This window comes from Microtus oregoni, unplaced genomic scaffold (assembly GCF_018167655.1).
Source record: "Microtus oregoni isolate MIOR12 unplaced genomic scaffold, Mior012 000046F_ref0000063, whole genome shotgun sequence".
Classification (NCBI taxonomy): Eukaryota; Metazoa; Chordata; class Mammalia; order Rodentia; family Cricetidae; genus Microtus; species Microtus oregoni.
The window spans coordinates 686,160-699,840 of NW_024543220.1; the positions used below are offsets into that span (position 1 = coordinate 686,160).

General features: G+C 47.5%; 1 protein-coding gene and 1 non-coding gene across 2 annotated transcripts in view; both read right to left on the minus strand.

Moving 5' to 3' along the window:
* Window positions 1-13,239, minus strand: part of LOC121435176 (protein mono-ADP-ribosyltransferase PARP12) — a 39,444-nt gene extending 26,205 nt beyond the window's left edge. The window contains exons 1-3 of the mRNA XM_041634271.1: window positions 12,834-13,239; window positions 6,947-7,082; window positions 3,564-3,864 (exon numbers count right to left, since the gene is read on the minus strand). Coding sequence (XP_041490205.1) covers window positions 3,564-3,864; window positions 6,947-7,082; window positions 12,834-13,159 — 763 coding nt within the window. The 5' untranslated portion in view covers window positions 13,160-13,239. The remainder of the gene's footprint in view (window positions 1-3,563; window positions 3,865-6,946; window positions 7,083-12,833) is intronic.
* On the minus strand, window positions 6,787-6,892 carry LOC121435744. Its single transcript, XR_005972603.1, has one exon. It is a non-coding gene; the product is annotated as a U6 spliceosomal RNA (small nuclear RNA).
* Window positions 13,240-13,681: the final 442 nt, after the last annotated feature.

Here is a 13,681-nt window from a genome sequence, read left to right on the forward strand (position 1 = left end):
AAAACACACACACACACACACACACACGTTGAAGCTGGGCATGTTGAGCGTGCCTACAGTCCCAGGGGAGGTAGAGATGGCCAGCCAGCCTAGCCTATCTAGTGAGGGCTAGGACAATGAGAGATTCTGTCTCAAACTAAGATGGGCAGCACCTGAGGCGTATCACCTGAGGTTCACACACACACATGCACGCGCACGCTCACAAACAGAAGAAAATACAAAGGAAAGCTAGAGGCAGCAAGAATAATTTTTAACTATGACAATCAGATAAGATTACAGTGGCCAGCATGTTTGCTGGCACTCTTGGAAAAGTTCTATTAAAACATGGTTTCTCTCTCAACCTCTAAATGAGTGGGTGGATAAAAGGTGTGCTCTGTGGAGGAAGCCTATTCTCATGTTTATAAAAGGCTACCTCAGGCCCAGGACAGAGACCAGCACATAGCAAATTCCCAAAGTTACCGAAAGAGCAGAGAACCAGAGTGGCCAGCCAACAGCATCTATAATGAAATCCAAATGAACCAAGTTTTCATAAGCTCCCTCAAGGGCCACATTATTCATCCACATACAGCAGGTAGTTAAGAAATGCTTATTAAGTAAAAGCCTTTGGCCAGGAACAAAGGTAGATACTTAAAGCCCCCGCTACCAGGGAGACTGGAGCAAGACAACTGTGCCAAATTTGAGGCCATTTTGGAGAAAAGAGGAAGATGTCACCTCACAAAGGGAAAAAACAAAGTAAAATCTTGAGTGCATTTTAGCTTCAAATTTTTAGAATTGTGTATTTAATTTGGAGTGTCTATAGAGATCAGGAAACTAGAAGGGACACATAAGAGAAAAGGACATAAGGCAGCAAGGGGTTGGAACACAAGTAGATTAGGGAAACACTAGGGGTGAAAGGGGCTAGGAATGGTGGGAAGTAAAAGGTGAGGTGCATTTTTTTTTTTTTGGTTTTTCAAGACAGGGTTTCTCTGTGGTTTTGGAGCCTGTCCTGGAACTAGCTCTGTAGACCAGGCTGGTCTCGAACTCACAGAGATCCACCTGCCTCTGCCTCCCGAGTGCTGGGATTAAAGGCGTGCGCCACCACCGCCCACAGGGTGGAGTGCATGAACTGAAACTAAGGCTCTACTGAAAAAGGCTTATAGAAACATACTGCTTTATAAAGTAATTTTAATTAAATATGTAATTTTTTAAAAAGGAATTTGAATAGAGGTCCACTGCATGGATGGACAAGTCTTTTCCCCCAGAACATCTGAGTTACTAAATAAAAATCTTAGTCCCAGGCATGGGACACCTGTCTAAGAGTCATCATTGGTCAGGGAGGCCCCAGAGAAACCCCTAACAACACAGGCTATTGTTCTTGGCTGCTCAGCATTAAGTAGACAGTGAAGACACAACATACTTTGGAAAACAGAAATCAAACTGAAACTAACCCAAAAACATCCTCCCTGCTGGCTAACTTTCACAGTGGTAGAAGGCACAAGGCAGGCCGCTGAAGGAGAAAAGTCATCAGTAGAATACTCAGTAGTGAGTGGATTCTGCAGGCTACATTCTGCCAGGCAAGATATAACTACTGGTATAGACATATCAGGGGCAACCAACTGCTTCTGGTTGGATTTTGGCTTGCTCTATAGGAGGAAATTCATGCTTGGTACTATAAACCAACCAGAAGTCCATGGCTGGAAAGGTCACAGGCATTAGACAACCTTCTACTGTTGTTCTGGTCAATGAACATGTTGTCAAACCACCTTTTAAATATTTATTTTATACCCATATTAGTGCTGCTTTCAACCTTGGTTATAGAAGATTCTTTTTGCAGTGAGCAGCAACCAATATAGAATTATAACTGGTCAAAGTGCCAAAAATAAGTGACTATTAAGTGTTTATTTAGCCTTATATAAAACATTTGTATCAACGCCCCTCAAGTACAAGGGAACATATCAAAAGGAGGGACAGAAAGAAGAGAGCTGGAGGATGGGAAAGTACTACAAAACGCTGTCTTCTAGACAAAGGATGGCCACTGCACGCAGGCATTCACAGCAGCTATGGTTTACCTGCACAAGATTAAGCCAGTCAACATTCCATTATGAATGTGAGAGGGGCTTATGAGGCTCCACTCCTAGTCATGAGCTACTGGCAACTAATTACTGCTTTGGAAAGGGAAAGTCGTCTTTCTTTGGTGGTACAGCCAGTGGTAGGTTGTTCATTCAGATGGATGACCCCGTGTCAACAAGCATGCAGGTTGCACTAATGAAATTCAGTGGTAAGACAACTTGCTGCCAAGTTTGATCCCTGGGACCCACAAGGAGAGAAAGATTTCTACAAACTGTCTTCTGACCTACACACGTGTGCTACAGCACAAACTTGCGTGTGTACACACACACACAAATAAATGTTAACAAGTAACTTTTAAGATAATAGCATGAGGGATCTAAAGAAATGGGTCCGTGGTTAGGAATGTTTGCTGCTCTTCCAGAGGACCTGAATTCAGTTCAGAGCACCCACATGGAGGCTCAAAACCATCTACAAATTCAGTTTCAGAGGATCTGATGCCCTCTTCTGACTCCTACAGGCACTTACACATCCACATAAATAAAAGTGAAATAAAATCCTTTATAAAAATCACATAAATTTGGAGAAAGTATTGGAAAGAGTAGGAAGGGGATTTGGGTTGGATATGATTAAGAAAAGCGTATATATTTACAAAATTAGCAAAGAATAACTAAAAATTATTTTTTAAAAAAATTCTACTAGAGGCTAAAGATTGCTGAGCAGTTGAGAGCATCGGTTTCTCTTCCAGAGGACCTGGGTACAATTCCCAGCATCTACATAGCAGCTCACAACCATCTGCCAATTCAGCTCCAAGGACTCTAATACATTATCCTGACCTGTGACCTCTGCAGGCACCAGAAGCGCATGGTGCACAGACACACATAGGAGAAAACACCTATGAATGCAAAATATTATAAAATCTCAACTGAGAAGTCATCTACTTGTCACTAAGCCTGACAGACACTTAAAAAAAAAAAAAAAAAAAAAAAAAGATCTCCTGCCTACTCACTCATGTTGACAGGCCAAGCACTGTCTAGATGTCAAAAAAAAAGTTAGGGAATAAGGCCAATAAATAAATAAATAAAAATTAACAAGGAGGGAACATCTGCTTACTCATGGCAGGAAGATGGTCAAGGCCAGTTTTACAAATGCCTTCTTGAATTCTTCTGCTATATAAAGAATACCACCCTAATGGTTGGCCCTAGAGCTGTATAATCAGCATCCCAACTCTAGGTCCCTCACTAAAAGGAAAAATTCTCCAGAGAGTGGGAAGGCAATTGCACAGAGGGGAGCTGACCTCACTTCAGTGCAGACCCTAGGGTACCCACCACAGTTCACATCACCTAAAATGCCTTGTTTGACTAAGCCTAGACTTCAACTCATCTTCGGAACCTGAGCTAGGAAAGATGAATGACTGTTACTAAAGTTCACAATTGCACAAAGCCATATTGTATATACTAACCAACAAAAACCCAGGTCTCAAGCCCAGGGCCCACAGCACTTTCCAGCAGCCTTACCAGAAGTTCCCAGTGAACCTACAGGAGAAGGGGGCACTTTGCTGAGGACGGAGCCCGTATTCTTGATGTCATATGCATTCCGGTAAGTAGAGAGCAGCCTGCTCACCATGTCAGAACTTATACCCAGCTTCTCCAATCTCTGCAGATTTTCAGAGTTAGTGATCTCGTGGGACCTCTTACAGCCAGCGCCAAACTTGCACTCTCCCTGTAAGTAGTACTGGCAGATGTGCAGTTTAGTGCATTGCTTTTGAAAGGAGCAAGAGCCAAAGGGTCCATCACCTTTGTTGTAATGTAGGCAGATCTGTTGACAAAGAGCATAAAAGACACATCCCATGAACACTTTACACAGCACATCTTCTCAATAGCCATGCCACGGGGAGAAGGGGCCTCAGAGTCAATGTACTATTTCACCATTCACATGGGCCAGAGAGGTCATCTTTCACTTAAGACATGGATACCAAAATGCTCCCTAAAATAAAATACCCTCTGAACAAAACCCTCCCCTAGGAAGACCCATGCAACTTCAAAGGAACAGGAGCAGTGGCAGTCTCCTACCCACCCTTACCCCCCAACAGCCTCACCACACCAAGTATCTCTTACTAGTTCATTTCTCCCAATTTTCCTTTCTAAGTTCAAAGTCAGAGAGGTTATAAGGGCTAATGTATCTCAGAAAAGGCCAAATACCACTGCCTCATTGTTGTGGAAAATTATTTTAAGGTGTGTTGCATTTGTTTAACTCTGTGAAGCTGTGTTGCTGTGCCTGCCTAAAACAGCTGACAGTCTAATAAAAAGCTGAACAGCCAATAGCGAGGCAGGAGAAAAGGATAGGCAGGGCTGGCAGGAGGAAAGAATAAATAGCAGGAGAACTCTGAGAAACGGAGGAAGAAGGAGCAAGAGAGAACAAGGAAGATTCTAGGGGCCAGCCACCCAGCCAGTCACAGAATAAGATATACAGAAGAAAAGAAAAAAATCCCAGAGGCAAAAGGTAATCGGGATAATTAAAATTAAGGAAAGCTGGATAAAACAAGCCAAGCTGCCGGGCGGTGGTGGCGCACGCCTTTAATCCCAGCACTCAGGAGGCAGAGGCAGGCGGAACTCTGTGAGTTCGAGACCAGCCTGGTCTACAAGAGCTAGTTCCAGGACAGGAACCAAAACCATAGAGAAACCCTGTCTCGAAAAACAAAAAACAAAACAACAACAAAAAAAAACAAGCCAAGCTGAGGTTAGGCATTCATAATTAAGACTAACCCTCCAGGTGTGATTTATTTGGGAGCTGAGTGGCAGGCCCCCCAAAAGCAAAAGAGTTTAAAAAAAAAAAAAAAACTTCATTTTTCAATGGAACTAGCAAACTCCAAAGCTCAACAGCCAGGTCCAACAGGTACAAGCACCGGCTGTTCAGGCCTGAGGTCCTGACTCAAACACCAGAGTCAACGTTAAGGTAAGAAGGAAGAACAATTCCATAGAGTTGTCCTCTGACCTTTGCACTGTGGCACACTCATACGCACCCTTGTACACATGTGTGTTTATGCCCCACTCCTAACAAATTTAATAAATTTTATTAAAATTTCATCAGCTGGCCCCAGTCACACAGCTAGTCCCTGTATGTGTTGTGTGTTCAGCTGGGTTGCTGGCAAACCTCAGCCTTTTTCTGGTTTACTGATACAAGGTCGCCCATACCCAGACTGGCCTCATCCTACATGAGTCCTAGTCCTCCGCCTTCACCAACCAAGATCACAAAACATGCACCACAATGCATAACTGCAGACTTGCAGCTTGCCCCCAATCCGCTGCTCCTTTTCTACATTTCAAGTACTTCAACATGGAAACTGGCCCCCACTTGACTCCTAGGCACTAAGTTTCACAAGCTATAGAAAATCCCTTGAGGGCTTCAGAAGCAGGACTCAGTTTTCCTTCAAGGATTCCACCCACGGGAAAGGCTAGACATCAATTCTGACAGCTGCCGTGCACAAGCCACTCATCAGCTTTGAGACTCTGATGTTTAAATCTCTAAAACGGGTAGGATTTCAATGTGGCAGAGTTGTTGTAATTACTAGACAGGAAAACAAGGAAGTGTCCAGCAATGCCAGCACATCAGGGGTGCCAGACTGCCCTCGTCCTGGCTCATTTATCTTCCAACACTCAGGACAGGACTCATCAACCTGAAAACACCTTTGCCCAGAACGTGAACTCTCACAATCACAAACATCACCCTGAAATCATTCTGTGACCTTCTTATCTTACAATTTGATTTGCTTCCTTTAAGGACAAAGCAGGATCTTTTATCTCCTGATCACAGTGCCAAACCAAAATGGATATTCCCAAAAGCTTAGCTGAATAAAATCAATATGAATTTTCAAAAGGCAAATATAAAAAGTCAACATTTATTATGTGCCACTCACGATGATATGCTACCATTTCTCAAATGGGTGACATTGTCTAATACGGAAATATCTGCATTAAAATATGCCAATCTAATTTGTTAGATCAAACCAGTAACAGTGTCCAAACATCCCATCTAACCTGCCCCATCCATGCAAAATACCCTACTCAGATCTGCTGGAGAACTCGAGGCCAGAGGCGCTCTTTAAAGCCAGTGTCCTGTTCACACTGAGGCCTTGCCCAGGACAGTGGAGCACAGCAGATCCAAAGGCAGGTCTCATCTGGTGAGTCACAGCAACCCTCTGGCAGGCTACAGTCAGTCCGTCTCCCACTCAGCACCTTCCTTCCTCCCTGCCATGAATGCCATTCCTACCTTGCCACAGTCTAAAAGTTCTCTACATGTTCCCCTGCGTCTTACCCAATAAATCTGTGCTGTTAGTCCTCATCCACCAAATGATACAGAGATAATGCAATAAGTTTACACCATCTGAGAATGCATGTCAACTAATGTTCAAATTCTCCCGGGTAAAAGGAGTGAGTAGAGAGAGTACTGAGTGACTGTCAAGAAGACCAATACCCAAATTTACAGTTCCAATTCCTGCAATTCAGGGACAAGCCAACTGGGGCCATTCGTTCTGCTCAGTGCTTCAGGCACTGGCCAACCTCACTGTCAACTGATAGGGAAGGAAAAGTTTCAAGAGATGCCAAGGCTGGTCCAAACTCAGCAGAGCTAGATATTAAATCCAGCATATTTAATTAGCAGAGCTGGATATTAAATCTAAGTCTCCTCCATGCAATGGTTCTTGATAAAAATGGTGTCCTCAGCTCTCTCCTGCACTGAGCTATCTATCTTTCAACCATCTGGCTTCTCCACTGTTATTTGCGCAGGGGCCATGCTAATCTTCTCTGTATCGTTCCAATTTTAGTATATGTGCTGCCGAAGCGAGCACATCCACTGTTATTTGCAAAGAAGACCTCAACCCCACCATCCCTCTGGCACTCACTTCTGGTAAAAGCCAGGGGTCATTTTGAACCAAGAGTTGGCAAAGCTCATTATAGTTGAGGTGGTCAACACCATGAGTTCTCAGCACACTCAGGTTGTGATCAGTCTTCAAGTTGTGACCATTCCTACAGTTCTTCCTGCAAAGAAGCAGAGATGGTGTTATGGGCTAAATTTGATCTCCCCCAAACTCCCCTATTAGAGCTCCAACTTCTGGATCCTTAGGATGTCAAACTGCTTTTGGAGATAGGGTCATCAGAGGAGTAATTAAGTTAAAGTAAGGTCATTAGAGTGGTTCCAATCCAACATGACTGATGTCCTTTAATAAGAAGGAGGCTAGAGCAAAGATCCACATAGAGGAAAGGCTTATGAGAACCCCAGGAAGAAGGTGGCCATCTGAAAGCCAAGAAAAGCAATCTCAGAAGAAACCAACCTGTCAAACACCTCATCTCAAAATTCCATCCTCCAGAACTGTAAGAAATAAATTGTTGCTGTTCAAGCCTCCTGGTCTGTCAGGTATTACGACAGACATTTGTAATCCCAACACTCAGAAGCTGAGGCAGTGGATCACAAGTTCTAGACTAGCTGGACAATATCACAAGCCCCTGTGAAGGAGGGGGAGGCAGGAAAGGGAAGGAGTGTAAGAGAGGAAGGGAGGAGTGGGAGGACAGAACAAAGGTCAGGCCATTCAATCTATGATACTTATGGCAGACTTACAGACTGGTAAAATCATTCCTCATGGCAAGTTTTCACAAATACTTCCTGACCCTACTTATAAGCAGCAGAAAAAAATAGCTATGCATGAAAACATGACTGGGAAGAGATGGCACTGGGCAATGTAAAGGGCCCAGACAACCCTTCTCAGCAAGTATGTAATGAGAACATCAGGGCCATCATGCAAAAGGTCTCATAGCAGACTGGCCACTCAGTAAGCACTTACACTTGTATTAAAAACCTGAGTAAGGCAGAAAGACAATTATCACATGCACTCACTCATAGGTGGTTTTTAAACATAAAGCAAAGAAAACCAACCTACAAACCACAAGCCCAGAGAACCTAGACAACAATGAGGACACTAAGAGAGACTTACGTAGATCTAATCTACATGAGAAGAATAAAAAGATCTCCTGAGTAAACTGGGAGCATGGGGACTTTGGGGGAGGGGAGAGGATGAGAGTGGAGCAGAGAAAAATGTAGAGTTCAATAAAAATCAATTAAAAAAAAAAACCTGAGTAAGAGTAGGGCATGATAGATATTAAAGGGTAGGGCCTTTAATCCCAATACTCAGGAGGCAGAGGCAGGCAGATTTCTGTGAGTCAAGGCCAGCCTAGGCTACACAGTGAGTCCCAGGATACTCAGGGAGAGACCCTGTGTGTCTCTCTCTGTGTCTCTCTCTCTCTCTGTCTCTCTGTCTCTCTCTCTCTGTCTCTCTCTCTCTCTCTCTCTCTCTCACACACACACACACACACACACACACAAGAAAAAACAAACAAAAGAAAAGAAAAAACTGAGCAGGGGGTAGAGTGATGGCTCAGTAGTTAAGAACACTACACTGCTCACCCAGAGGTCCTGCAGTCAATTCCCAGCACCCATGGTTGGTGTCTCACTGACACTCTCCTCTAGCCTTCGAAGGCACCTGCACTTATGTACACAACTCCCTCCACTCTACCCCCACACAGACACATAAATAAAAATAATTAAAAGTAGATCTTTCTTTAAACACTAAGCAGAGTGACTCATGCTTTCAGGTATGTGTACACGTAGACACACACTCCTGGGTCCAGTCCTCTTGCAACTCCCCTCCTCCATACAGATCAATCAGGCACTGGTACTCCACCCTAAGAACTCAGGGACAAATCTCCAAATGACTATCTGGGTCACCTGAAAAGCCAGGCAAAGCAGCATCTTCTATACCTTATTTTACCTCTGTAATAAACATCTTAAGAGAATGCCAAACTGCTGATCCATTCCCAAACCCTTTTTTTCCTACAAGCTCCCCTGAAGATCAAAAACCACAAAGTCATCCTTGACTCCTATCCCCTACCTAGTGAATGCAATAAAAAAGAACTCAAATATGGAGCGCGAAGTCCAAGATCAGCTGTAGTAGGAAAACAGTGGCCCAAAAGGAAAAGGACACTGCAGAGTCTGGAGTGGGGAGAGAACTGAGGAGTAACCAGGAGAGGCCCCTGAAAGGTACAAAACAAACAAGCCAAATATTCAGAGGGTTAGGAAAAAACTGACAAGAGGAGAGAAGGGAAAATAAATTGGTAATGTCAAGGCCAAATATACCAAATAACTGCAATAATGACAATTAAAGCTTGCTGAGCATTTTCTATGCAACAGGGGCTGCCTAACTGTCTCATGAGTTAACTCATTCAGTCCTCAATGAGCCTGTGAGGTAATAATCTCAGCATGGTTGAGGAAACTGAGACTTAGCCATAAAGCCACTTGCCAAATACTGGCCAGCAAAGAGCAGAGCTGGGTTCAAACAAGGTGACTAGCTCTCGAACACCAGGCACACAGCCTCCTGGGCACAGGTCTGAAGTTGCGTGTGGTGACGTTTTTGTTTGTTTCAACAAATAAAGCTTGCCTGAAGGTCAGAGTGCAGAGCTCTGCAGGCCAGGGAGTGGTGGCACACACCTTTAATCCCCCTTTAATCTCTGTTAGTTCAAGGCTACCCTGACCCAAACAAGGTCGGACAAAGGTGGTCCCAGCACTAGGGAGGTGGAGACAAAGTGCTGTGGCTCGGTGGAGAGAGGAATGTGAGGCAGGAGACAGAAACTCACTGAAACTCCCAGAGATAACCCTGCCATGAGGAAGTCAAAAGTCACAAAAAAGTACAGTTAGTCACACTCACTTTCTATTTCCCATGGGAAAAAAACGTTTGGGGTAGTTTAGGAAACTACCTAGTATAAAATCATGGGAGTAGACAAAGGTGAAAAATGAGGAAGAACCTCAGTCATGTCGGCCAGTAAATATCACAAGTCCAGATTTCTAGTACAAAATTTGAATCCAAATTTTGGGAATTTGTGTAAGAAGAGATCCTCCTTCCATGATTATCTTACCAATTAAGCACATTATAAAGGTTCACCAGGCTGGTACAGTGGTGCGTGGCTTCCATCCCAGAAGCAGGAAGATCTTCGTGAGTTGGAGGCCAGCTTGGTCTACATAGTAAGCTTCATGCCAGTCAGGCCAACATAGCGAGGCCGTCTCAAATTCATGCACTCACAGCCACTGCTTGTTACACACCCTCTTTCTCTGGGCTTGCAGCTCCTCTTTCACCCTAGAGATCTCATTCCTGCCTGGCAGATTATTCCTAAAACTCCCCTATCTCTGTAGGCTCACCTTCTCAGATCTGGTCTGCTCCTGTGACTGGGGTCACAGGATTTACCACCCAGCAGCTTCCAAATCAGCATCTAAGGGTTCAGTCTGCCTTTTAGATAATAGAACAGAGGCCCTCTCCTGCCTTCAGTCCCCAGCGGGAGCAGTAATCATTTCTCCACAGACTCTCTCCACACTGTCACCCTCTCCTTCAACTTCCCCAAATTTCTCTCACACACATTCTTTGTGAAGTTCTAACCAAGATTAGAGCCCTAGAGACCACGTTACCCAGGCCATACCCCTCCGGGTCAGGAGACAGCTTAGCTTCTGGTAGGGGATATTTACCACTTCTAGACTACCCAGGCCATACCCCTCCGGGTCAGGAGACAGCTTAGCTTCTGGTAGGGGATATTTACCACTTCTAGACTACCCAGGCCATACCCCTCCGGGTCAGGAGACAGCTTAGCTTCTGGTAGGGGATATTTACCACTTCTAGACTACCCAGGCCATACCCCTCCGGGTCAGGAGACAGCTTAGCTTCTGGTAGGGGATATTTACCACTTCTAGACTACCCAGGCCATACCCCTTGGGGTCAGGAGACAGCTTAGCTTCTGGTAGGGGTATTTACCACTTCTAGACTACCCAGGCCATACCCCTTGGGGTCAGGAGACAGCTTAGCTTCTGGTAGGGGTATTTACCCCTCCGGGTCAGGAGACAGCTTAGCTTCTGGTGGGGGTATTTACCACTGCGGGTCAGGAGACAGCTTAGCTTCTGGTGGGGGGTATTTACCCCTTCGGGTCAGGAGACAGCTTAGCTTCTGGTGGGGATATTTACCACTTCTAGACCTGGTTCACACAAACCTCTACTGTCCAGATTTCCCTTCAACTTCTAGAACTTGATGCTTCAAACTGCTTCAAACAGCTGTATTCATCAGTCTGGATCCCTGAATGACTGCAAGGCTACTAACCCAGTAGCCCAAGGTGACTAATAACCTGACCTCATCATCATCATAATTATAATGTCTTCTGTGTTACAGAAGAAGGAAGCAGGAGTTTGAAGACACTAATTCTAGATAACTGGGCTCTCTTCGAAGCAGGCATTCTCAGCATCCTCTGCTAACTCAGCATCTACACCATTACCCAATCATCTTAAAATGCAAACCCGATAGCTGCCATCCAACAGGCCTGATCACCGTCAAGGCGAGGCCCAAATCCTTCAGTATAAACGAATTTCACTAATCAACTATATGCAGATGCAAGTGGAGAGCCAGCAAAGACTAACAAGGGCAGCGGCGGTAAACAGTGTGATGTGAAGGGTGAAGAGGAAGCGCTCACAAAGAACATAATCTTCCGGTTGCTGCCACCGACACTACAGAGCAAATCAGGAAGGGCATTCCAGAAAGGGCAACGCCACCAAATGAACCACAGCTGGGGGTGGGGTGTGTCGAAGGGCACCCAGGAGGACTTGGAGATGACAGGAATCAGTTCCCCAAGTGTTCTAGTAGAAGCTTTACCCCAGCCCCGGGCATCCATTTACCCAAAGAGTCAGCAATGTTCTATTGGAAGTTCCGCCCCAGGACCCCTCCCCCATCTCTCTCCAAACCCTGCCACAGCTCAGAAAGCTCGCAAATGATGACCCTCCCCCAGAGATGTTCATAGGGTACTTAAACTGTCCCCCAGGAAACAGACAGACAGACGGTGTTAGGTTGGGAGCCTAAGCCCCAGTCCCTGGCATCTATTTCAGCCACCAGGCCTAGTCTGGACTTCAAATCCCAGCAGGCCAGGTCCTGACCCCTCCCTGGGAGTAGGGTCAGGACCCCTCCCCAGGGTACTTAAGTGGTCTCTCCCCCCCCCCCCCCAAAAGAAAAACACGTGGTCTCCCTTTCTTCTGTGGTTCCCGGTTTCCCCCTCGGGCCCACCCGAGAGCGCAGATCTCCCATTAAACATGGATATATCTTAATTTGGCTTGTTTTGATTTGGCTTGATTGGGAATTTTTGCGTCGTCAGAGAGCTCGCTTAGGAAATATTCCTAACAGACAGACATGGGGGTTTTTCTGTCTCTCTTTCCCGTCTTTCCTGGGGTGGGGATGGGGGCCTGGGCGGGGCTGGAAAATCATGTGGGAGCGTTGTAGCCATTAAACCTGGGCCTTTTCTAATTCGGTTTGATTAGGTCTGATGTGGATTGCTGCATCAGCGGAGAGGCTCCTCGGGGTGCAGAAACTTTTCACTAAGGACCTTGAAAATCTTGAGTTTCGGCTTCTCAGAGAGCAGGCAAACAGGAGTTGAATGGAGCTTTCCCAGCTTCCTTACAGCTCATTTGCGAGCCTTGCTGCCTGCCCCTCAACTTCCCTCCGGGAGCCATAATGCCAAGCTCAGGTGTCCCTCCTGGTACCACATCCTATCTAAGCCACTCCATCACAGGACCAGCCACTAAGCAGGTGATCAGTGACCGCTCACTGAGTGAGGGACAGGCGAGGCTGTGGAGCAGTCCCCTAGCTATCTAACTCAGGACGGGGGTGGAGGCCCGGGAGCGGAGGGGCAGGGGCCTCCGCCCGTCACCGGCGTCCTTACCCGGTCTTCGGGAACTTGCAGGAGCCGTAGATGAGGAACTTGCAGAGGTGCAGTTGCGCGCAGAGCCCGGTGCAACTCGGCTTGGGGCCCTGGTGCGCGCGGCACAGACGCAGCGACGACACGGCCAGCACCACGCGCTCCGAGGCCGCCGCCCGGCCCGCTCGCGAGGCCACCACGAAGCGCCCGCGGTCCCGCAGCAGCCGCTCCAGCGCGTCGGCGCCCGGGCTCGTTCGCAAGCGGCGCCGCAGCTCGCCTAACTCCAAGGCACCGCCGGCGGCGCACAGCACCTGGGTCACCTCTGCCACCGCCACCGCGGCCTGAGCCATGGTCGTCGGACCGAGGTTAGCACGGACGACGGCGACGGCCGTCACGAGCCACGACTCCGCGGGGATGGAGATGCCGAGAGGAAACGAAACCGAAAGCGGGCCGCGGCGGGGAAAACAGGAGTCGCGGGGCCTTGCCACGCCCCCGGGCCGCAGCTGAGGTGCCGGCGCCCTCGCCTGAGGGCCCGCAGCTGGGGACCGCGCGGCTCGACGGCCGCCTGCGCGCACCCCGTGGGGGGGGGGGGGGCGCGCACTGAGGGACCCGGCCCGCCTTCGAGGCGTCGCGCGGGCCGGATCCGCGGGTCCTCACGGGGCCGGGGCCGGGGCCGGGGCCGGGCCTGCGTCCGAGGGAGAAGGGGCGGCTTCCTTCGAGGCAGCGCTCTGCGGGGCGAGACGCGCCCTCAGCTAGGCCGGGCTTCAGTCAGCGACCTCGGTCTCGGTCGAGCGGCTGAGAGAAGTTTCCAGACGACTCCGGCCCGTTGCGGCCCGTTGGCGGAGGCGCGTTCGCGGGGCTCACAAGTCACC